General features: G+C 33.1%; 1 protein-coding gene across 1 annotated transcript; it reads right to left on the bottom strand.

Moving 5' to 3' along the window:
- Window positions 1-16,757: 16,757 nt before the first annotated feature.
- Window positions 16,758-21,208, bottom strand: LOC125838543 (leucine-rich repeat receptor-like serine/threonine-protein kinase SKM1). Its single transcript, XM_049517589.1, has 3 exons — window positions 21,130-21,208; window positions 17,949-20,555; window positions 16,758-17,275 (listed from the first exon to the last, which is right to left on the bottom strand). Exons 2-3 carry the CDS (start codon window positions 20,443-20,445, stop codon window positions 16,923-16,925), a joined length of 2,850 nt encoding a protein of 949 aa, XP_049373546.1. The 5' UTR covers window positions 20,446-20,555; window positions 21,130-21,208; the 3' UTR covers window positions 16,758-16,922.
- Between the last annotated feature and the right edge of the window lie 4,146 nt (window positions 21,209-25,354).

The raw sequence follows: 25,354 nt of genomic DNA, 5'->3' as shown, positions 1-25,354 counted from the left end.
ACCGTCATTCGGAGGACGATTTATTTAAAAATATTAATTTATTACATACTATTTAATTTTACCGACTTCCGGAAGTCGGTATTATAATATATTTTGTTTTTTATTTTACACAAAATCGTCCTCCGGAAGACGATTTAAATAAAATTAAATCAAAATAGAAAATAATACCGACATCAAGAGGTCGATTTTTATTGTAATTCAGGGAAAAATTCCGACCTCATGAGGTCGGAATTTGGTTTCCCGCTTTTATTTTTTGTCGGTTTTCATATCAACTTAAACAAACCGACCTCTGGATGTCGCTTTTAAAAGTAAGTACATGAAATAAAAATACCGACCTCCGGATGTCGCTTTAATTAATAGTAATTAAATAAAAATACCAACCTCATGAGGTCGGTATTTTAATTACATACTATTTAATTTTACCAACATTCGGAAGTTGATATTATAATGTTACACATAATTGAGAAAAAATTTCGACCTCAGGAGGTCGGAATTTTTCCCAGAAAATGAATTACAATAAAAACTGACCTCTTGATGTCGGTATTAAATGCCGACCTCATGAGGTCGGTATTTTATATTAATTTATTTTTCATACTATTTAATTTTACCGACATACGGAAATCGGAAATTTTTAGGTCGGTATTCACTGTTTTTTTAGTAGTGTTGTATTTATTTTCTTATTAATTAATTTTGATTTTGCAGACAAAACTAGCATCTGTTACTAAACTAACATGAACTTTTTCTTTTTACAGATAATAAAATTTGGAGTCTTAAGAATCTATCCACAAATAAAGTGCAGATCAGCAAGTCGACAACTAAAAATATCGAAGAACAAGTTGAAGACCAGAGACACAATTGTGTATTTTTTCTGGAGTTGTTAAATATGTTTCCATTGCTACATATATAATTTTTATATTTATGTGTTTAATAAATATTATAAAGTTGATAGATATTCTTTTGGTGATATGATAATATAGTTCTTTGGAATTTACTATGAAACTTTATATGAATACTAATATTTCTCGTAAAATTTTAAAGTACTTTTTATATATAATTACAACAATAATCATATAATAATTAGACTTTGAGTTGGAACTTTACAAACAATTAACAAATATAATATTATTTCACTAAAAGAACTGATAAGGTACATATTTACCTCTGTAATCTCATGTTATTAACTACGGCATGTTAATTAGTGAAAGGAAATGTTGGTCGCTAAAAAATATATATAGCGACCGGTTATTTTGTTGTCGCTAATGATTTTTAACGACCGAATTTGGCATTCGATCGTTAAAACTTTAGCGATCGGTGACAATCATTATTTTTCCTGTCGTTATATGTTAATAACGACCGGAATAGGATCTTTAGCAACCAAATTTCCCCTCGCTAAAAGTGATTTTTCTTGTAGTGTATATTCATGTGTTCCATTTCATTGTCTCATTATCAGCATCAGACGGTGTGTATATAATCCATCAACAATTATTTATGTATAGTCTGATGCTGCCACGTATGAAGTGAGATTTGACCCTTTTCATTATGTCCGAAAGAAGCTATAAAATCTATTACTCTTGACTCTTCTTCTTTCCTTTGTTCTTCAATTCTTTGATCCTACCATGAACGTTATTTGCGAGCTTCAATTCTTCAACAATGAATGACAGTGTGAGTGTGGTATGTCGTATAGAGTAAGACTGATGAGATATCGAGTCTATACAACAGTGATTAGCTAGCGTGATTAATTATAAATTATAACTCCATAATTATGAGTGACTATACAATTGCAGTGTTTGGTAATGACTATTATATCCATGTATTGGTGATTTACTGTATAGGTAATCTTTGTATAACTGGTATAAATGAAAAGGAATGTTAATGACATGACTAGAGACATTATCTAAGGGCATAGAAATGTAAATCTAGTTATTTGTGAATTGTTAGGGAAATAGGATGAAATATGATTTAGTGGTGTAAAACTATTGTATTATGATATTTGTTGATTTTATGATGTGTTGTGTGAAATTAATTTTAGTCGATCGATGATGTCTATCCGTATTGCTTTGCTACACTTTTTTGTGGTGTTAGTGTGTTTCAGGTTATTAAAGTAACGGACATTCATCATCAGCTTTTGCATTTCCTGCTAAGGCGGAAGTTTAAGTCTTTTATTTTCTTATCATTACTCTATATTAGAAGCTCTTATACATGTCAACACTAGATCTTTGGGCGAATGCTGGATTGTATGGAAATAAATATAAATTTGAGCCCTTTGATTTAGTTTATGATTTATTATGAACAAGTTCTTTTTTGAAATTATCTTTTAAGAATTAAGGAGATAGGTGATAAGAATTCTCCTAACGAATTAGAGTCGAGTAGATGTCCGTACAATCTTGTAAATTGGATCGTGACAATTTTGAAACAAATATTTTTAATAATATTGACAGGGAAGGCGGAGGTATTTTTTTTTCATTATAATATTAACATCACTTCATTGTTCTCCTTTCAATTTTATCTTGAGAGCTTAGTTGTGTGAACTCTTCACTGAGGAGTCCCTTACCAAACTTTAGCAGAGATGAGAGAGATGTTTCCTCTTCCCCACAAGTGCACTAATCACAGTAGCACTATCATCTTTCTATTCAACTTCTTCCTCTTGTGTTTACAATTATGAGATACTATATATATATATATATATATTCTGCATTTTAACTTATTTTTTGATTGACACTTCTGCCCTACTGGACCATCTTAATTTCGTGATACTTCATTGTCACTTTTTCACATCTATTCAAATTCTTGCTTATAGAAATTGAATTGAATTGAATTGTTAACTTATATAAGTTGAGTGACACTTTAGAATTCATCAATTCCTAGGTAATCAAAGCATAATCTGGCTGGTTTGTACTTGGAATGGTCAAAAGTAGTCATAATTAAATGGGACCAAAGTGAGCATCAATAAGACTAAAGGATTCAAACTTTCACTAATGCTAGCTCCCCCTATTTTTTAATTTTTTTTTAATCTCTATTCGCTAAAAGCTAGATTTCTCGTTGAATTCCCTTTAGATCTTACTATTAAAGAGGTCATGTGACAAATAATGACTTAACTATGTTAACATCCAATCACATGTATCAATGTTAATATATATATTTTTTAAAACAATTCTGCTAGGCAAGATGTGCCTAGGGCTAGTTTTATTAATAAAGAGAAAATAATCTCAAAGATAAAAGTACAAGTACGGGGGTTAGGCCTTAACTTGCTAATCCTAATGAGGTAACGAACCTCAACGAATTAACAAGAATGAAGAAAATAAGAGCTAGAGAAAACTAGGTATTCTATGATCATCATAGAGTTTATAATACACTCTGTGATGATACTACAAATGAAGATACTTAAGTAATACAAAAATACAAAATCTAAGAATAAAGCTGAGTTATCAACCTCAAACTTCATTTTATATATGTAAGAATTAAAAGCGATGAATTGTCCATGTAAAGTAACCTGACTACAAAGTACAAACCATTTTTTTGAATTAGCTATTTACTTTGTCATTAGTTAAAGAGAGAAGTATTGAACACCCTTGAATTTATAGTAAATTTTTAGTTTTGTTCTCGAACTATTGACAGCCTAAAAAACATCTTTCTACTTGACTAACTAAACTTAGACACCCCTGATCTGCCACATGACATAACAAGTAGTTTCAAATTCTTGTAGGAGCATGAAACTCTTAATAAGAAGCTAAGAGAAGTGTTGAACTTTATACAAGTTTAAATATCTAACTGTGCACATCCAAAATTGAAGAACATATATAAATAACAGCTGAAACCAAGTTAAACAACATGTTTATGTATTACGCCCATTTATCTTCGTGTCAAGCCTTCCATGTTCGATCCATGAGTTATGAAATTGGGTTGGTATAAGGCATTGAAAGGGTTTGCACGTGTATAAAAATGATGATGATTACAAAAGGATCTTTAAAAAAACACACAGCTGTCTTAGATGATAGAAACAGCCATGAAAAATGTTTGTTACATGATCTACAAAAGGAACTACTTACTAGAAAAGAAGAGAAAGATGAAAATAAAGTAGTAGTAGTAGACTTCAAACAATTGAATATCCCAAGAACTTACTCTTCAAATTATATTTGGGAGCAAAAGGAGCTTTTTGGACGAAAAGAAGGCAGGCAAGGATCCGTTAATTCTGCATGGTCTCCAACAATAATTATTGAAATCTTGAAATCTTTTTAATTAGCTTAAAATATCAAAGGAAAAAAGCTAAAAGACATAAGATATACCAAGATCCCCACGAACTTGACACCTTTTATTTATTACTATCCTTAATTCATATTAAGTGAATTGTTGAGATTTTTTCATAATTCAGAATAAGTGAATTATTTAAAGTAACCTATCACTAAAATACCCCTAGAGGGTGGATAAGGCTAAGCGGAGCGAAAAGGGTTTTCCATGAAAACGATTTTCCCCACACGAAGTTTGTGAATAAGTGATTGTCTGATAATGAGCAAGGAATATCCGTCTTTCTGCTAAACAGGATGGTTTGAACTCAGAATTCATTAGATGCTTTTTATGAATGTCAACTAAGTATCGTAAGTAAATTGCTCCTGGTTGTTCAATCATTTGATAACCAGAATCATTCTTTGATAAATGATCACTATGAGTCAGACTCAATAGAATTTGATCAATCCTATTTTCTGTCGTTAAGCTAAGGTGGAGAACTGAACCAAGAATTCTCTTTCTTCATCCTCAATCGAATCACTGTTCGCGACCCAGGATTCTATTTTATCATCAATCCAATCCCCGTTTTTTCTTTTTCTTAAAAATGAATAGATCTCTCAGAATAAGTGAATTATTTAAAGTTTGAGAGAATTGTTGAGATTTTTTTTCATATTTATTCTTCATTTAATAAGTTTTTTAACAACTTTATATTTTCTAGAAGAATAATTTGAGAACAATCAAAAGGATAATAGTAAAAAATAGTCTTTGATTTATGTCCGATGTGCCACACAACAACAATTCATATAGTATGGACTAGAGAGAATAGTCATGTACATGTAATTTTATTTGTCCTAATTACCCCTTAATTTGACAATTTGTTTCATTGGTGACCTTTGGGAATCCCACTAGTCAAGTGCATTCACATGTATCTGACTCTCTTGGTCACCCTTCTCCTATCTCGCTCGATACTGTCCTCTCTCGCTCACCTCTCTCCTCGCATAAGGCATCCCAGATACATCACTCGTGTGATTCATATGTATCTAGAAATCTTGCTTAATTGCCTCCCTTCTATTTCATTTGCCTCTCTTCCTATTTAATGTATCTGGTAGCAAAAATACATCTATCTAACTTGAAATTTGGTATGGAGTTATTGATTAATGAGATAGTATATAATTATTTTAAACTATAGGAAGAACTAATAAATATGGTAGGAATATTTGTCTAATTAAGTAGTTTTTCATTGATTCGTCCCCTAATGATAACGTGACAAATATTGTGAATACATGCTCTTTTAAGTGTGTGAGAGTATAGAAAGAAATAAAAAATAAGCTTCTAAATGAATATTTTTAATTATTAATTGCTACATAATTACACTCCCTCTAGTTCATATTAAGTGAATTATCAAAAATTGGTGAATAGTACAATCAAAGTATAGAATCTGCACCCATAAAAATGTCAAATTCACGAGGTCAAATTCACGAGGTCTCGAACTATTAAATCAAAAAAGAATTAAAAGAAAAGATCAGAGAAGACTTAACCCTTCAAATATGATATGAATCCATGACAGCAAATCTTAGCTGTTTGCTTTTCTACAAATGTAGTAAAGTTCTATTTATTTGCTTAAACTTATCTTTAGGATGGAATCTTCTAACTATGTTTAAAGGCTTGATTGAGGTAAGAGAAGGAAAAGGGTTTCTCGTCAATCATGACATACAAGAAAAAGAGTTTTTGTCAAAATGATCATTACATGAAAGGAATATCCAGTAATACTTTTATGTAAAAAGTGAAGGATGAAAAGAAAAAGAAAATATATATGAAGCATCATCATTAGAAGTTGGAAGTAAAATATATGTCACAACAAAGATTGTGGCCAACTTTGGTTGGACATACTCTCTATTCAAACCACTTCTTTTGACCTAACGTGGAGTCCACCCAATGAATTAGTGCTCACTTTCAATTAGTAAAAGGAACAAAGATAATTTCATGTCTTTCAATTTGTTTAACTTATTTTTTTTTTCGGTTCGTTAAAAAATATTTTTAATCTTTTTTTAATAATTTTTTAGTTCAATTTTTCACAAAATTTATTTAAGATCATAAAATTTTAAAAAAAATTGATATATTTAATATGTCTTTTAATTTAAAATTATAGAATTCAAAAATTTCTTATTTTCTTAAACTCTATACCAAATAAAAGTAGGTCAAAACAAAATGAAACAAATAGAATTTTTTAAAAAAGTATCTCATAAATAAGCCTGACCTTTAGATCGGCTCAACTCAGACTCGTTTAAGTTAAAATTCGACTCAACTTGACTCAATTTTCAATTAAAGTTTAGCTTATATCAATTCTATAAGTGTTGAAGATTGATTAAACCTTAGATCGCAGATCAAGGGTATGTTTGGTATGAAGAAAAAATGTTTCATGAAAAATATTTTCCTAGAAATATTTTCTTGGAAAAAAGTTGGTTTCTAATTTATTTCTCATATTTGGTTGGTAAGTGAATTTATTTTTCAAGTGTATGATTGGTGAATGAAAAACATTTTTTAGAAAATATCTTTTATTTTGGCTAGAGAGTAGAAAATAGTTTCAGACCTGAAAATCAACCATAATAATCGATTTGGCACCTGACATCTACTCCTAACACTGGACCCGACCCTGACCATGACCTGAATCAAGACACGATCCCAAGACCCAAACTAGGGCGTAAACTCACTAGAGACACGAAATTCGAACTAGAATATGATCTTGATAGCTGAACCTTAACCCGACCCCAATTCAAGTTTCAACCCTGACGACTCCCGACCCCAACATCTTACTCAAGATCCAACTATTGAAATGAAATCTAACCATGACACTCAACCCAAGACATAAATCCGGACTCTGATCCATGACCTAACCCCGAGAAAGACTTGACCCGAGACCTCACCCCAAGCCCAAGCCCGATACCATCCTTGACACCCAACCTCGACCTTGACATCATACCTAAAACCCGACCCCAACCCCAACTCGAGACCTGACCCCAACACATGCCTGGAGATCCTTTCTGAGACCCGACCCCGACCTCGACCCTAACACCCGACCCTAATATTCAACTTCTAATTCTAACTTGAGATTTGGTCCCCACTCAATCCTGAATTTGGGAGTTGGAAATCGATATCTGAGACTTAAGTTAGGATGGAAAGTTCACAAGTAAGGTTCAAAATGATTTTGGAAAATGTTTTTCTTACTTTTTTAAGGGAAGTCATTTTTTCTCAATTTGAGGAAAATAAATTGATTTGAAAAATATTTAAGTCAACCAAACATGAAAAAATTGGAAAACATTTTCCTTCGTATCAAACACACTCCCCTAAGATTTGGGTCCTTGTAGAGTCGTTCAATATTTGGTGAAAACCTCATATTTAGAAGTTTATGGGTGTTAAATGATGTTGATTCATGGATTTCATCTTGAATTTGGGTTAAATGATGAGCCTAGGTCTGTTTTCTCCTCCAAATTAAAATGCTCTCCACGACATGCCAAAATGTCACAATTATTCTCTTTTCCCAAAACACCTTTGGCCTTCTATAGCTACTAGTCTCTGAAATACCCTATGTACCACGTGGCTAACACACACGAGAAGTACCTTGTACGTTGCTCACACACTAATAGCGCAGGCAGGTGCCTATGCATTGCTTGTATATCGCGCACACAAAATTTCAATTCATTATATACTGATGAGAGATGTAATTGTTTGAAGTTAGATCATATGATTATGAACATCTTCTTCCCTTAAAACATTTCTAACTTATTCCAAGTTACATTCCCCTCTTATAAATGTCCATATAACCTCCTAAACAATACGTGAATGCTTGCTGGTGACATACATAATTACTACACCTCTATTTTTACTAATGTATTACTGAAATTGTTCTTAGAAGTAAATTCCAAGAACTAAAGAGAGGAGAAGAGAGGAGGAGAAGAAGAGAGAAACTATGTATTTTCTTTATTAATCAAAGAACTTAATCAGAGAAGAGAAAAAACTAACTATTCAATTACACCTAAGCCTCTCTTATATAAAGAATCTTATGACCGTTACTACCTAACTAATCCTTGGAGTTAGTTATAGACTAACTACTTTTAGGAAATACTAACTCTTTTTTCATTTTCTCTCAACACTCCCCCTCAAGCTAGGAAGGGGAGAATATATCACACAGACCTAGCTTGGAATTAAGATAATTGTGTTGAACTCTAGTAAGCCCCTTAGTCAACATATCAGCTGGTTGTTCTTGTGTTGAAATGTAACTTGTAGTAATAACTCCTTGAAGAATTTTTTCTCTGATGAAATAGCAATCAACATCTATGTGTTTTGTCCTCTCGTGATAAACAGGATTTGCCGCTATTTGTATTGCAGACTTGCTATCACTGAAGACACTCACAGGGAGTGTTACCTCACTTCCAATCTCCTTCATCAAGCCTAGTATCCATACTAGTTCTGCTACAACAGCTGCAAGACTCCTGAACTCTGCTTCTGCAGAACTTCTGGAGACTGTTGTCTGTTTCTTTGACTTCCAAGACACTATTGAATTTCCCAGCTTCACAAAATAACCAGTTACAGACCTTCTAGTCTGTGGACAAGATGCCCAATCAGCATCACAATAAGCACTGATCTTTTCTTCTGAATTGCTAGACAAAAGAACTCCTAACCCTGGCTGATTTTTGACATACCTTACCACTCTAACTGCAGCTTCCATGTGTGACTTTTTAGGACATTGTAGAAACTGACTAAGAGTTTGTACACTAAATGCTATATCAGGTCTGGTCATTGTTAGATAGAGCAGCTTCCCAATTAACCTTTGGTATGCCCTCTGGTCAGTAGGAGGATCATCACTTGATTTCATGTGCTTGACATGTTCATCAAACTATCTTGAGGTGAGTTTCAGGTTATAGTCCATGGGAGCTCCAGCTGGCTTTGCTGCTCCTAACCCCAAGTCAGCCAATAGCTCTAATACATATCTTCTCTGATGCATCAGTATTCCTTTGTCAGATCTTGCAAACTCAATACCAAGGAAAAATTTTAACTCTCCTAAATCTTTCATCTTGAAAGCTTGTCGCAAAGTATTTTTGGTTTCCTCTATCAACTTCAGACTATCACCAGTGACCAACATATCATCTACATATACTAATACAAGTATGACTCCTTCAGGTGTCTTCTTAATATACAAAGAGGGATCATATTGACTTTGAACAAACCTGAACCTCAACAGCACCTCTGACAACTTTGTATTCCATTGTCGAGGAGCCTGTTTTAAACCATATAAGGATTTGACTAGTCTACACACCTTGTTCTCCCCCTGGCTTGCAAAACCTTGAGGTAGGTCCATATATATCTCATCAGTCAGGTCACCATTCAGAAAGGCATTATAAACATCCATCTGATGAACAAACCATTTTTTCCTTGCTGCTGTTGCCAACACAGCTCTTACTGTTTTCATTTTTACTACAGGAGAGAAAGTCTCTTTAAAATCTATGCCTTCTCTTTGATTGTACCCTTTTGCAACAAGCCTAGCTTTAAATCTTTCTACCTCACCTGAGGCTTTATACTTTACCTTGTACACCCATCTGCACCCAATAGGTTTCTTGCCTTCAGGTAAATCAACCACATCCCAAGTATGATTGTGATTCAAGGCATCTACTTCCTCTTGCATAGCCTGAACCCACCTTGAATCTTTACTCGCCTCTAAGTAGGAGGCTGGTTCAGACACTAATGAATACGTTGTTACACATGCCAAGTACTTTTTTGATAACCTCTCATAAGAAACATACTTAGACAGAGCATAAGGCACATCTTTGTGAATGTTTAAAGAGACAAAATCAGTCATCCAGATTGGTGTTTTCCTGTCTCTAGTTGACTTCCTCTGATTTTGCACCTTGTGAGATATGTCTGTATCAGTAGCCTCTTGTGTCACCTCATGTTGGTTACTCTGAGAGTCTAAGACTACATCTTGTGAATCTGTAGATTCATGACTCTCACCAACTATTTCAGGAGTAACTTGAATTATCTCATCATTTGTAATTGTGTCTCTTAACCTATATGACTGATCACTTACGGGAAACACACACTGAGGCCTTTTAACAGCCTTATTCTGTTCCTTAAAAGGAAAAATATCTTCTCTAAAGGAGACATCTCTGCTTACACAGAAGGACTTATTTTTCATGTCATACAAGACATATCCTTTTTGAGTATCAGAAAACCCCATAACCACAGTAGGCTTTGTTCTAGTCAACAATTTGTCATGCTCATTAAGTACCTTAGCATAACACAAACACCCCACTACTCTCAGATGATCATAGCTTGGCTTTTTCCCATACAACCTTTCATATGGAGTTTGATAATGTACAACTGAGCTTGGCAACCTATTTATGATGTACACAGCTGCTAACACACAAAACCCCCAGAACACTATTGGAATTTCCCTTTGAAACCTTAGTGCTCTTGTTACCTCTAAAATGTGTCTGTGCTTTCTTTCTGCCACTCCATTTTGCTGAGGAGTGTAAGCACATGTTGTCTGATGAATAATTCCAAGGTTTTTGAACAGGTTACTGCACAGTGAATTCACAAATTCAGATCCATTATCTGTTCTTATCACTTTTACTACCTTATGAAACTGTGTCTGCACATAAATGACAAACTGCTTAACCTGGATAAAAACATCAGTCTTTAATTTCAACAAAAACACCCAAGTTACTCTCGAGAAATCATCAACAACTGTCAAAAAGTACCTATTACCATTCATAGTTGGAACTCTATAGGGACCCCATAAGTCCATGTGCACAAGATCAAAGCAACAAGTAGTTTTAATATTGCTAGAAGGAAAAGACAACCTAGTTTGTTTTGCACTAGGACACACAGAACACTTTTTTAGTCTATCATCTACATCCACAGATTTTTCTACAGATAAAACCTTTTTAAGTACACTAGAAGACACATGTCCAAGCCTTCTATGCCACAAGTCCACTTCTGCTTGCTTCTTCTTCTCTAGAGTATTTGCAACTAATGCTTCATTTGCTCCTTCCTTGATGGACTTCTTAACACTCTGATCAGCTAGAAAATATAGCCCACCATTAATCCTTCCAATTGCTCTCACCTTCCCAGTATAAAGATCCTGGAACACACAAAAATCAGGGAAGAAACTAACTAAGCACTGCCATTCTTTGGTAACTTTAGACACTGAGAGCAAATTATAACCAAACTGAGGTATATGAAGAACATTTGAGACATTATTTCCCTCAGACAAACAACTTCTACCCACATCAGTCACTACAACTGTGTCACCATTAGGAAGACAGACCTTCTTTACTACTTCAGGTTGTACTATAGAAGACTCATCAAGCAAACTTAACTTAGACACTATATGATGTGTAGCTCCTGTATCTATGATCCACTGTTTTGACTCAGAAGAAGGGAAGGAAACACTGCTAATACCTGCAACATTTGCCACATCTGCTGAACCAGTTTCTTGAGAAGGTGACACATTGCTTGTGTGAATCATCTGCAGGATCTGATTGTATTGCTCCTGAGTGAAGGCTGCTTTACCCATTTGACTTATCATAGACATATGTACATCAGACCTTCCTTGATCACCTGTCTTTGAACTGGCCTGAGTGTCTTGTTCATCAAACTGACCAGTTAACACATTGTAGGCAGCTCCTCCTTCCAACTTTTGCTTCCTCTTCGTTTTAAAATCAGGAGGATAGCCATTCAACTTCCAACAATTCTCTCTACTATGACCCCTTAGTTTGCAGAAATCACACTGAACATTGTAGTTTTTCTTAGGCCTTTGTCCCTGACTTCTGGAGTACAAAGCCATTTCAAATTCTTTCAAATGAGTTGTTGGCCTTACTCCCAACACCCCAGCACTTGAAACTCCAGCCCTATGACTTTCATCACTCACAATCATGGCATAGGCTTGATTTACTGAGGGCAAAGGACTCATGAGCAAGATTTGACTTCTTGGTTGAACATACGAGTCATTCAATCCCATCAAGAATTGAAACAACTTCAGTTTCTGAAGATGTACCACAAAATCTTTCGATTTATCACAATCACACCCTGGTGCTGGAACTAGTGCCTCAAATTCATCCCATAAGTCTTTAAGTTTTGAGAAATACACACAGACAGACATATTTTCTTGACTCAAAGAAGCAATATTCTTGTGCAAATTAAAAGTTCTCACACCATCAACTTTATGGAATCTTTCATATAGATCATCCCACACTGATTTAGCTATCGAGGCATACATTATACCCCCAAGTAATTCTTTAGCAACAGAGTTCATTATCCAGGCCAGTACTATTGCATTCACCCTCTCCCAATGGTTCCCCAATTCATTTGGAAACTTATCTTTTGCACAAGTCCCATCTACCATACCCAACTTATTTCTACCCAACAGGGCTACCCGCATGGATCTATACCAAACAGAGTAATTTTCAATACCTGTAAGTTGAAAAGATATGACTTGGACACCACTGACATCTGAAGGATTAAGAAACAGAGGATGATTATAGTCAATTACACTGGGCTGAGATCCGCCATGACTAGATGACCCTGTAACTTCAGTTTCAGTACTCACCATTGTTACACTCTCTAGATCTTGATACCACAGTTGAAACCTCCGACTGTAGGATCGAACAACTAGCAAGAAACTCTCGCCTAATGCTTTGATACCATGAAATTGTTCTTAGAAGTAAATTCCAAGAACTAAAGAGAGGAGAAGAGAGGAGGAGAAGAAGAGAGAAACTATGTATTTTCTTTATTAATCAAAGAACTTAATCAGAGAAGAGAAAAAACTAACTATTCAATTACACCTAAGCCTCTCTTATATAAAGAATCTTATGACCGTTACTACCTAACTAATCCTTGGAGTTAGTTATAGACTAACTACTTTTAGGAAATACTAACTCTTTTTTCATTTTCTCTCAACAATTACTATTTCACTTTTACCATGGAGTAAAGTTGAAAACATTAGTTAATTATCAAACCTTTACTTCCTTTGTTCCATTTTAATTTTTAATTCTTTTTTTATGCCCAATGAAATAGTGACACGTATATAAATTGAGACGAAATGAGTATGAAAATGTCAACTCATATGGCCAATGACAAATGAGTCTGAATTTGGAAGCAAATAGACAGTCTGTCCTAATCATTAGCAAAGAATTTCAAGTAATTATAACAGAAAATGTGCAATCATCACCATTCTAATAAATTGATACGACATTATTACTCCACAGGATCATAGTCGTTTGAGCATTGTAACAAAACATTAAGCCTTCATAAATTGTCTACCATGTGTTATATATTGCCTTTGAGATATAAGATATTCTTTTATTTTGCTCATACATTGATTGATCTATTTCATTAAGATCATACATGTAATCTTCTGCTAGCTAGAGTATGTATTAGATACTTTAGTCCATCAATATTTAAATAAATAAATATATTTACTTAGCAATTTTTCCATGATTTATTTATAGATTTATTGATCTCTAAACCACATCATTGAGGTGCATTATCAAGAAGAAACGTTATTCAGAATTTTGAGAAGATGAATGTATTATTACGAAAAAAATGAATTTAAAATTTAAATTTAACAGATTCTTATTACAATATAAGATTGCTATTCACAAAAGGATATTAAATACAATATAATATTCAATAATATATTCGATTACAATTTTTATGATACATTTTTAGACAAGTAAAGCATTAACTTGTAGACCCTCAAAATAATTTTGACGATTACCATATATAAGATTTAACCACAATTTTTTCTTGATAAAATATATACCATGCAATGGTAAGATTTGTGAATACTAGTATGACCAAGATTTGAAAGTTCTCGTGAAGCTAAGTTGAGCAATTATTGTTTTCTATCCTATCAATTATTTTACGCATGGGAGAGTATTATATACTATTATATATCTTTAATGATTAGATTATTTTCTACGTAGAAAGCCTTTTGACCAATTGGCTTATTGAAAATCTAGCAAAATGTGAGATTAAAGCATAAAAGCTCTATCTTTACTTTAAGTTTCGTAAAAGAAACAAGTTCAAATGTAGCTTTTGTTTAGTACTCCTTCCGTTCATCTAAAAATAAATTTTTATTTTTACTTATTTAGATTCTTTTTTTAGATTTACTGTTAAATACATCAATTAATAGGAATAGTATGGTAAAATAGCAATATCAATAATTATTTTTTTAGTAGATGTGTCAAGTTCAAATAAGACAAGTAAAAGTGAATGGAGGAAGTATGTTAACAGTCTCTCTTTATGTGATAATAGACTATATATATTCTCTCCGATTCATTTTATTATCATAATATTTTACACGTTTCTTAAGAAAAGTACCCTATGTCCAATTTTGTGTGGAGGCCTTTCTTTTGTAGTCCATCTCCAAAAAGAATATCACCTTACTATGGATCCATTTGGCCCCAAAAATAATTTTTGGGGAAAACTTGAGAAAAACTTGGGAAGTGGTGTTTGGTCATATAACTTGGCAAATATATTTGTCAAGTATCCCAAGTTCCCAAATACTTGAAAAAACTAGTATATGAGTCAAGTTCTAATATTTGAAAATTTTAAAAAATTCAAAAATTACCTCATACTTTTATATTTTATAAAAATACTCATCATTTATTGAATCCAACTAATATTTGCTACTACCTCCTCCAAAAAAGTTTGAGTTCTAATATGAGTGATAAAATTGAGAAAAAAGAGCAATTTATGTTTAACGAGTTATAATTATAACTGAATCAGTGACAAGTTTGAGTATGCGATTAATGTATTGTCTTGTCTGTATTGTTATTTTGTTGTTGTTGATTGTTATCAATAATATTATAATGTTATTTTTTTACGAAACATATTCATTATAAAATGATAATATAAATTTATGGGTATTTTAAATAATTTTTAGAACTTATGGCTATAAACCATATTTTTTAAAATAGTCAAATATTTTTGGGAAAATTTGAGGCCAAACACATGGTGAAACTTCATCAAAAACTTCACCCAAATATGATTTGCCAAGAATATTTGAGAGTTTAGGGACAAATGCTAGCTATAATTAGAAATAATTTAACTTTAAAATTTCTCTTTTATCCTTAATGAAATAATTTCTACCACACAAATATCTCAAGATTGTTTTAGACCACAATTTTCAAAAGTTTTTTTTTTTTTCTTAAACACTGTGTCAAGTCAAAGGGTGTACCTCATGAAATTAAATGAATAGAGTAATTAAAAAGGTAATAGGACTAAATTATTTTTACTTGCTTATTGATTTCAATTTAATACTATCCGACAATGGGACAAAGAATACGCTCGATATATGAGACTATTCAGAATTTTAAGAAATTAGTACAATGGTCCCTTCAACAAATGAGAATATTATTATTTTTTCTTTTTGGTCATTTAGCTGTTGACCCTTATGAAAATATTCTTTTACATAAGTGAAATAGGACCATTTGCTTGTTCTCACTCAGATAAGCAATATCTATGAACAAAAGCTGTCACTCAGAAATAATATTCTTTTGTACATTTGATTGTTTCTTAGACTCTTGTCTATGAGACATTTTTCTTGGATTGCGTTTTATTACATATATGGTGATAGACACAACGATGCATTTTCTTTTCTTTTGTCTTAGCTTTGGAACATTGAATTTTGTAATAAAAAGGGGTAACCTTTGATTAGAATGAATCTTTATGTTATAGATATACATGTTTATTTCAATAAGAATAATAATGATTATTGTGAAAGAAGCTGTTTGTCAGTGACAAAGTGTTTGTGTCTAGATATACATTTACTTTTTTTATTTGGCCTATAGGAATAATAATGATTAAGTGAAAGAAGCTAAGGTTTTTCTTTTTCTTTTTAAAAATAAAATTAAAATAAAGCTATGGTCTTATTGTTTGCTAGTGAAAAATATTATGGGTGAAAAACATTGTTACTCCTAATTTTTGACCGTTAATCTTTGATTCAATATATAGATGCAATGCCTATTTTCAATAATTACAGCAAAATAATTTATATGAAATATTATCTATAAGCTAATTGGTCATGTTACTTAATATTTTTCAAAATAATCATTGATGGGTTATTTTCACATAACTAAATCACAAACATCACTATTAAAACCTGCCTCATTTTTTTACGGCCTTTTTTTTTACCGATGAAATTATGTCGATGTCTCCAATGGACAATTACCAAATATATGTCGAGGGGTTCAATTGAAATATAACTTGGGAAAATATTATATTGGAAGACTAGAGATGAGTAAGTTTTTATTAGAATGGTAGATGGTATCACACATATAATCATGAACTTACGCTAATTCGTCAATTTGGATCCAAATTCGGTATTTTCCTTAGGAGGTATCGAAAAAGATTTGGAATGAAATAATATCTATTCATACAGAATTAGAATTCTTGATTGGTGTTGAGATAACTATAACACATGAGAAGCCAAAAAGAAACATAGATGAGCATATTAAAAGTAGCAATCTACTATATATATATTAGCATTTAGTTTCATATCTACATTTTTACACTCAAATAACATCCAAAACATTGAGCAACACTCATTAATTTATGCCCAATACAAAGTAAACCAAAAAAAAAAAGTAACATTAACATAAAAACAAAAATCTTGGACTTGAAGTTAGAAATCCCAAAATCTAAACACTACCACACCTTTTCAACCCTAAACCACAAGAATTTGATCTAACAAAAGAGTCCAATGTCTTTGCAACATCACTAGCACAAGGCCTTGCTGCTGGCTCACTAGCAGTACATTGAAGAGCCACATTCATCATCTCCACCATTTTATTCTGATTATTCACTGCATCACTCTTCAATAGTGGTTCAATCCATGTCTCCAAATGACATTCTGAGTAACAATATCGCGCCCAATCAACTATACTCTCACGCTTCCCAAATTCAGCATCATCGCGATTTTTTCCAGTCAATAACTCAATCAAAACAAGCCCAAATCCATGTATATCTCTCTTCTCCGATATTCCATTGTATTCTACATGAGAAAAGTTGTAACTCGTAATTAAGTAACAGTATTGTACGTGCATGGCATAAAAGGTCATGACTTTTGTTACACTAGACTAGATTTATTATTTTCTACGTAAAGAAAGGAATGATAAGATTTATATGTCTACATTTATTTTAAGAGAAAAAAAACATTCATGATTGCCTCCATGACATTTGTTTGCTTAATTCCTTGACCTTATCATTACTCCTAGAGACTATGAGAACTAAAGTTAAAATAGAAACCAAATAAAGACCAAGTACGTAAATTCTAAGAATTATTTCTATTCTAATAATTAGAAAAATACAAAATTTCTTTTAGTTAGATCAAATAATTTTCAACATAACATGACATTCCTATCACATCAATGCTATAGCTGAAAAAATCAATTTTCATTAAAGTCATCATAGCTACGTTACACTCTTTAGAAACTATATGTAGTTTGTTTAAGTTATAACAAAGGTTGTTAAATATTAAACTAACGAATTAATTAAGTTATATGCATTATCAGTATAAATTAATTTACACGATCTAGTCAGTTGAAAGATGTATGTAGGTAAGCTTATAATCTTGCAAATAAGACATGTTACCTGATAGAATATATGATGTTTTAGCTTACGATTGTATTTTACCGTAGATGACAAGGGTAAAATGGTAAATTTACCTGGACCAACGTAGGACGTAATGGGAAGACTCAATCTCAGGCGAGGTTCATCTTTTCCGTCAATGATAACTTTCCGGGTAGAAAGGTCACCGATGAAAATGCTTTGTGAACAAGAACAATGCAAATATTTCAATGCTCTAGATATGCCAATAGCAACTTTTTGTCTACGTTCCCAACTCATGACTCGAATCACTTCACTCAAATCTTTCCCTTGTACATACTCATAAACCAAAATACCTCCTTTCTCCGATTTGCATGCAGCCAATATCTTCACAACATTTGGATGTCGAATATTTCCTAGTTCTTGGATGTTTGTCCAAAAACTTGTTGGAATATTCACATTCAACTTCTTCACGAATACTTGCATGTTACTTATTTCAGAATAAAACCCCCCTTTGTACGAAACTCCAATCCCTAAGATGTCATCTAGGGTGATGGATTTCGAGGCTTTTGAATCGAAGAATTGTATTTCCCAATTATTACCATATTCTTGAGTAGTACTGTCCACTTTCTTTAGCTTCAATTCTCTTCTTCTTTGAATAAATACAACAACTAAAGCCGAGAATACTAGCAAAACTAGTATTCCAAGAAGAAATGTCAAGAAGAACCACCAAATTGAGCTTTTCTTGAGCGATTTACAAGGCGTTAGGCCGCTTGTAATGTCGTCGTCCCCACGGGCACATAGTTGGTTTCCAACCACCGCGCTTGAATTTATGGCTAGGAAAGCTCCGGTGGACGGTAAATATCCACTGAAATGGTTGTGAGAGATGTTAACCAAGACAAGTGATTCAACTTTCCCCAAATTAGGCGGGATTTCGCCTGATAATTCATTCATTGATAAATCAAGAAGGCTAAGAACTTGCATTTCAGAGAGACTAGTTGGAATTTGACCTGAAAATCGATTATGGCTCAGATCAAGACTCACAATCTTCTTGCATGAAGACAATTCATTGGGGATTTCGCCTGAAAGCTTGTTGCTTCCTAGTTTGAGCTCCATTAACTCTGATAACTCTCCGAAATTCTTAGGAATAGTACTGTTAAAATCATTTTCGGATAAGTCCAAGTTTTCGAGTTTCTTGCTACCAAAAGAATCAGGCAAGGTACCAAAAAACTTGTTCCTAGCCAAATTTAGCATTTGAAGTGATGGCATATCCCATCGTCTTTCGCTAATGGAGCCAAATAGATTGTTGCCCGAGATATCAAGGAAGTAAACAAGTGGGAGCTTTGTGAATTCTGGGGACAATTCACCGGTGAGGTGGTTGTTTTGAAGGCGGACCCTTTGTAAGCTTTTGCAATGACTCAAGCTTACAGGGATTTCGCCATGAAGTGAATTTGAAAAGAGTATGAGTTTGAAAAGATGGTTGGAGTAACATATGGTTTCGGGTATTTTACCCGTGAGGTTATTGGTGGAAAGGTCTAGAATTGTGAGATTGTTGTGTTTCCCAAGGTCCTTGGGAATCTCACCAGACAATTTATTAGACCATAATTGAAGAACTTGAAGTCGAGGTAAGGAAGATAAAGTATTTGGAATTCTACCAGTGAAATTGTTCGCAAACAATTGTAGAACTTCCAAATTTTGTAATTGGGAAATAAGCTCAGGAATTTCACCAAACAAGAAATTATCACTTAAATCAAGTGAGATGATTTTCTTGAGATTAAATAGAGATCTTGGAATCGAGCCAGTGAGCTTGTTTATATAAAGAAAAAGGTATTCAAGATTGGTGAGATTACCTAAAGATGAAGGGATTTCACCTGTGAGATTGTTGTACACAAGATCGAGATGATACAAAGAAGACAATTCACCAATCTCCTCCGGTATTCCACCAGACAAATTGTTGTATCCCAAATAAATAAGCTTCAAGTTCTTCAAAAGACCTAGTTCTCGAGGGATTTCTCCGATTAGTTGGTTTGAAGCAAGAGTCAAAAACTCCAAACTAGAAATATTTGCAATAGACTTTGGAATGCTTCCAACCAACACATTTCCACCAAAATCAAGAACTTTGAGCCTTGAGAATAAACCAATATTTTCAGGGATTTTCCCCAAAATCATGTTGTTTGAGAGATCCAATGTCTCGACAAGTGGGATTCTCGAGCCTTGAGGAAGTGGACCTGTGAAGTTATTGTTACTAAGATTGAGAAATCTCAGCGCCAAACAAGTTGAGATATTGCTTGGAATTTCTCCATAGAGTTGATTATTCGAGAGATCAATCGATTCAACGTGTGGAAAGTTGAAAATCGTCTCGGATAATTTACCAGATAAGTTCTTCCCTGATAGCTCAATTTTTGCAACATGCGACAAGTCATCACAAACAACACCATTCCAATGGCAAAAAGATTGAGACCGCGGAATCCAATCATGAAGAGATCCTAATGGATCCTTCATCGATGTTTTCATCGATAAAAGTAGCTCGAGCTCAGAGCTACTTTTGACTTGCTGCATGTAAAATAGCACGAACACGATCAAACACATGATCCATTTTGATCCTATGCTGGCCATTTTTTCTCTCTAGCTAGATATGAAAGCTCTATATCATAAGTTGCATGGAAAAAGAGGAACTAAATAAAGCTTGAGTAACTTTTTGCTAAGAGGAATGATCCTTCATTTTCCTGTCACAAACATGAAAAAAAATTCTCTGTTAATATAACAAAAACCTTGGGATCTGGTGCTTTACAAAAAAAAAAAAGTTTCTTGAAATAAATAGAAAAAAAGAAAAAGAAAATGGACTAAAAGCTAAAATAATCCCAGCTTTCTATGTGGAATCTTTTGATATATAAATCTGACATTTTAATATAACTATAAAAATGTTCCTATATTCTCATCATCATTATGAACACATACAAGGGAGCACTAAACATTTCTGTAATGAATAATCTCATGACTTAGAGTCTGTTTAGATTGACTTATTTTAAGTGTTTTTAAGTTAAAATAGTTTTCAAGCAGGATAAATTAGAAAAACATCTACAAACACTTATTTTTAAGTTAACATAATAAAAATAAAATCACAAGTTTGAGTTTATAAAAGCCAAAAGTCAATTCAAACAGACTCTTAATATACCTGCAAGATGAGTATAAATGGACATAATGTTGCAAATGGTAATTTACCAAAAGAAGAAGAGAGGAACCATAAAAGATGAGACATAAAATATGAATAATTAACAAAATGTTTCAAAGAGAACTTACCAAATTAATTTGCAATAAGGTGTTTTTTTTTTCCAAGAGTGTTTAGTTTTGAGGATTTGAAATGAAGATATATGGGGATGAATAGATAGGGTTTGGTAGTGAGAATTTGAGAGTATAAATAGAAGGAGTATTGAGAATATGAAAAAGGATATAGAGTTGTGGAATAATTACAAGAATGCACCTTGACCTGTATTTTGAACATGAAGGGTTGGTTGCAAGTGAAAAAAGAAGAAAGGGAAGGGACATATGTTGGAGAAAGGCTTAAGCTTTTGTCGGATTTTTACGAAAATGCTCTTTTGACTCACTTTTCGAATTGTCAAAAAACAAAGGATCTCTTTAACTGTTGAAAATAAACATTATTGGCAATATGAGATTTCTTTCCCTTTTTCTTCAATTTATTATATTCAATAATTATGATAACTTTTTAGCAAATTAAATGGCAATTCCAATCGCTTCATGTTTGGTTTACTTGGAAGTTTTTGGAAAATGATTTTTAAATAGACTAATTTTACTCAAATTTAAGAAAAATGGCTTCCCTACATGAAATAAGAAAGATATTTTCCAAAATTCTCTTTTAACCCGTCTCTAAATCGAGATCTGAGATCCAACATCAACCTGACTCTCGATCTGACCCATGATCCGACCTTGATATCCGCAATTCGACACCCGGGTTGGGGGTCAAGAGTAGGGTCCCGAGCTAGGTCCGGGTCCTAAATCGAGGTTGGATCTCGGGTCCTGGGTCGAGGTCGGATGTTAGGTCACAATTTGGGTTGAAAATTGAGTCCAGGGTCAGGATAGAGAGTCAGATCTCAAGTCAAGCTCGTATCCTGAATTTGAAGTTGGGTCTAGGTATAGGTCGGGAGTCGGGTCTCATCTCAGGATTGGGTTTCGGTTCAGCATTAAGAGCAGGGTCTTGGTTTAGGGCTATGTTTTAAATCGAGAGTTAGTTTTTGGGTCGGAGTCTTCGATTGGGATAAATAGTTGTGTTATGGTTTGAGATCTCAATTATGGGGTCAATGTCGAAAGTTATGTCCCTAGTTAGAGTTGGATCTCAGATCGTAGTCAGGATCTGGATCCTGGGTCAGATTCTAGGGTAGGGGAGGCCGGGAGAGGGTCTAAACCTCGATTCTTGAACCAACTCTCATACTCAACCCTAACCCCAACCCAATACCCAACTACCTGACCTTGATTCAGGATTCAACTCCCGACCTTGACTTAGGACTCGACCCCGACCCTAGATCTGAATTGTGAGCCCAACCCTCAAATTTGAATTCAGACCTAGATCTAGAACCCAATTTTCGAACCTTGAACTAACTCAAGACATGACTCCCCAAACTGTCCTAGATTCAGGGTCAGCTCCCGATTATAGTATTTTCTGTTAAAGTGCATGTCATAGTATTTTGTTTAGATTACACCTAAATGCTCTTGCGATAATATTTTCTCTTACTAACCGAACAACAGAAAATAAGTTAGAAAATCACTTCTATGATATACGAAACATATCCTTGTGTTGAAAATACAATTAAATAATAAAAGTGTGTTCACTCTAACCGCTTAAGCTTTTAGTTGAGATGGTTACACACTTTAACATGATATCAGAGCAAGCAAAGGTCCTAAGATCGAATCTCACCGCCACCCATATATATCAAAAGAGAATTTTCACGTGTTTGGCCTATGAAAAAGAATCATGCCCTCACGTGAGGGGAGTTGTCTTTTTTTAAGGAAGGAATCAGTCTTCTATGATACTATGTTAGTATATGATATGCTATGTGGGTATAGAGAGGACTGAGGAGTGTTTTTTCTTTGAAGGAATGAATCAGTTCTCTCTGATACTATGTACGTGATGTATCATGTGGATATCATAGAGAAATGATTTTTTTTTTTTTTTGAAAGAATGAATTGGTCTTCTATGAAATATTGTCAATTTTTAGGAGGACAATTAATGAGGTTAAGCTGTGTATACCGTCAGTGTAAATAATTTTTCATAGTATCAGATTATTATCTAAAGCATATTTATCGGTAAGTCTCCTTAAAATATGTGATTTGAAATCTTGAAAGTAAGATATGTTATCTGCTACCATAAATAAAGCTTATGATAGGCTGGTGTCAAAACTCCACTAACAATGTATATTACTTCATACTTATGAGCTAGTAATAAAATTCTCTCCCGTTGATAAAAAGACTCCAAGTTTGAAACCAAATTAATGTAAACAAATTAAATAGATTTGATAAAACAATAAGTTTTATAGGTATGAACTCATAATTTTTTATATTTGTGAAGCTAGCATTCAAACATATTTGTGAAATGATTAACTAAATCTTTTAACTTGAATTTGGATGTTGACGTTACCAATCTATGAGTTGTCATTCGTTTTCATATTAAATTATGCCAACGTATTTCATTCAAAAGTTGATGCAAAAACATTTCATTCAATTAAAATTGTTTGTAGCACTGTCAATTAATGGTAAAGTGATTTGAATATTGTTCCAATCAGGTCCATATTAATCATTAGAATAATAAAGAGGTCCAAAGTTTTATCTTTCTAGTGTTTACTTATATTTTCTAATTCTTACTTATAATGTCTAAGCATAGGATTGAGTTGATTACTCGTACATATGGCCATTCAATTTTAAATAAATGACCATTAAATAATCTTTCTTTTAAATATCTTTGCTTTAATGATAATTTTTTTAATCAATTTTATGGTGAGATATAATGACCTGACGATTTTTGTTTTTGTTTTTGGAAATAGTTAAAATTATGAAATCCGAAATGAAACTATCACAAAGCATTTTGATTGGACTTTAAACGATCTCTACATATTGTTCATTTTCATGTCAAATTTAAAAAATGCAAAGAAAACCCAGAAATCTGAAGAATCAACTAGCAATAGAGGAGTGTGCATTCTAGTGTTTAGTATGGAAAAAGTATTTTCTTCGAAAATTAAATGAATTTATTATTTATTTTTTTAATATTTGGTAGGTATTCCATGAAAGAAATATTATTTCAATAATATTTATACGTTGTATATCTACAAAACACTATGGAAGTAGAAGTGGCGGTTTGGGGGTGCAGGTCAAGGGGAGGGGGATTGGGGGGGGGGGGGGTGTTGGGTGTGTGGAAAAAAGATAAATGAACTAGCAATGTCATGCTATGAAACTTGTTTTTCCTATTTTAATCAAGGAAGTCGTTTTTTTCATTTTTATTAAGGAACTTATTTTTCTTAGAGAAAATACTTTTGACCAATCAAACATGAAAATTTGAAAAATATATTTTCCTCCATACAAACACACATAGTATGAGTTTGAGGAGTATTGTTGAGCCCAAAAAAGAGTATAGATTTAGAATATTTTTAGATAAGTGAATGAAGGATATTTATGATTCATTTTTTATAAGTTAATCTCCTTCCGAATTTTCGTGGATAGAGTCAAGATCGTTTCAACAAGATTTGAGGTCTAAAATCAAATTTCATAAGAATAATAAAATCAGAGTCAAGAGCCAATTGACAAATTGATAGAATGATATTGAAATAGTTAAATTTGATAAGTTGATATATTGATATTAAAACAATATTGACTTGTTACAATGCTTGAAATTTGAAGAAGCTAAGTCACTAAAAAGCAAATTCGATCTTTTGTAAACAAACAACAACAAATTTTATATAATGTAGAAGGTTTGACCGTTTCAATCCTGCATTTTGAGGAAGAGGCCACCAACCTTAATGTTTTGAGAGACTTCAAAATATTCAATAATAATAAAAAAAATTGTAAAAGGATATATAATGAAAAAGGTAAATATATAAATAGTAATGTGAGTTCATGTTCATCGTCACAAAATAGATAGTCACGTAAGAAAAAAACTACAATTACTTAAAACTATTTCAAATCATTACTTTAATGATCTTATAATCGAACCGACCCCAAACAGAGTAAAGAGGGTGAGGGCAAAAAGGAAGGGGGGAGAAAAATGGATTTTTCAAAAGAAGATGGATACATAGATACAAATAGAGAAAGTTGAGAAGAAAAAGAATGTGGGGATAAGGTAGGGAAAAAGTGGAATGTCTTTTAGAGAAAAAGCAAGAGTGATTGAAGCTCGTGCGTGCCTCTTTTTTTCGAAGGAATATACAGCGTCTCGTCTTTGTCAACACCATGCTTTCTCTTATTACTCACTCTTTTCCTCCATTGTCTAGGGATTTTCACCTTACCCATCTCTTCTACCTCTACC

The sequence above is a fragment of the Solanum verrucosum genome, unplaced genomic scaffold (assembly GCF_900185275.1).
Source record: "Solanum verrucosum unplaced genomic scaffold, falcon-dt-bn FXZP01000182.1, whole genome shotgun sequence".
Taxonomy (NCBI): domain Eukaryota; kingdom Viridiplantae; phylum Streptophyta; class Magnoliopsida; order Solanales; family Solanaceae; genus Solanum; species Solanum verrucosum.
Note: the sequence above shows the minus strand (reverse complement) of the source record. Positions and strands in the feature narration are given on the sequence as shown.

Bases quoted from the DNA above. Each gene is read 5' to 3' on its own strand.
- LOC125838543 (XM_049517589.1), bottom strand. From the start codon at position 20,445: ATGGCCAGCATAGGATCAAAATGGATCATGTGTTTGATCGTGTTCGTG. The intron at 17,276-17,948 runs GTAAATTTACCA...TTTCTCATGTAG, and splicing joins TACGTCCTACGTTGGTCCAG to AATACAATGGAATATCGGAG.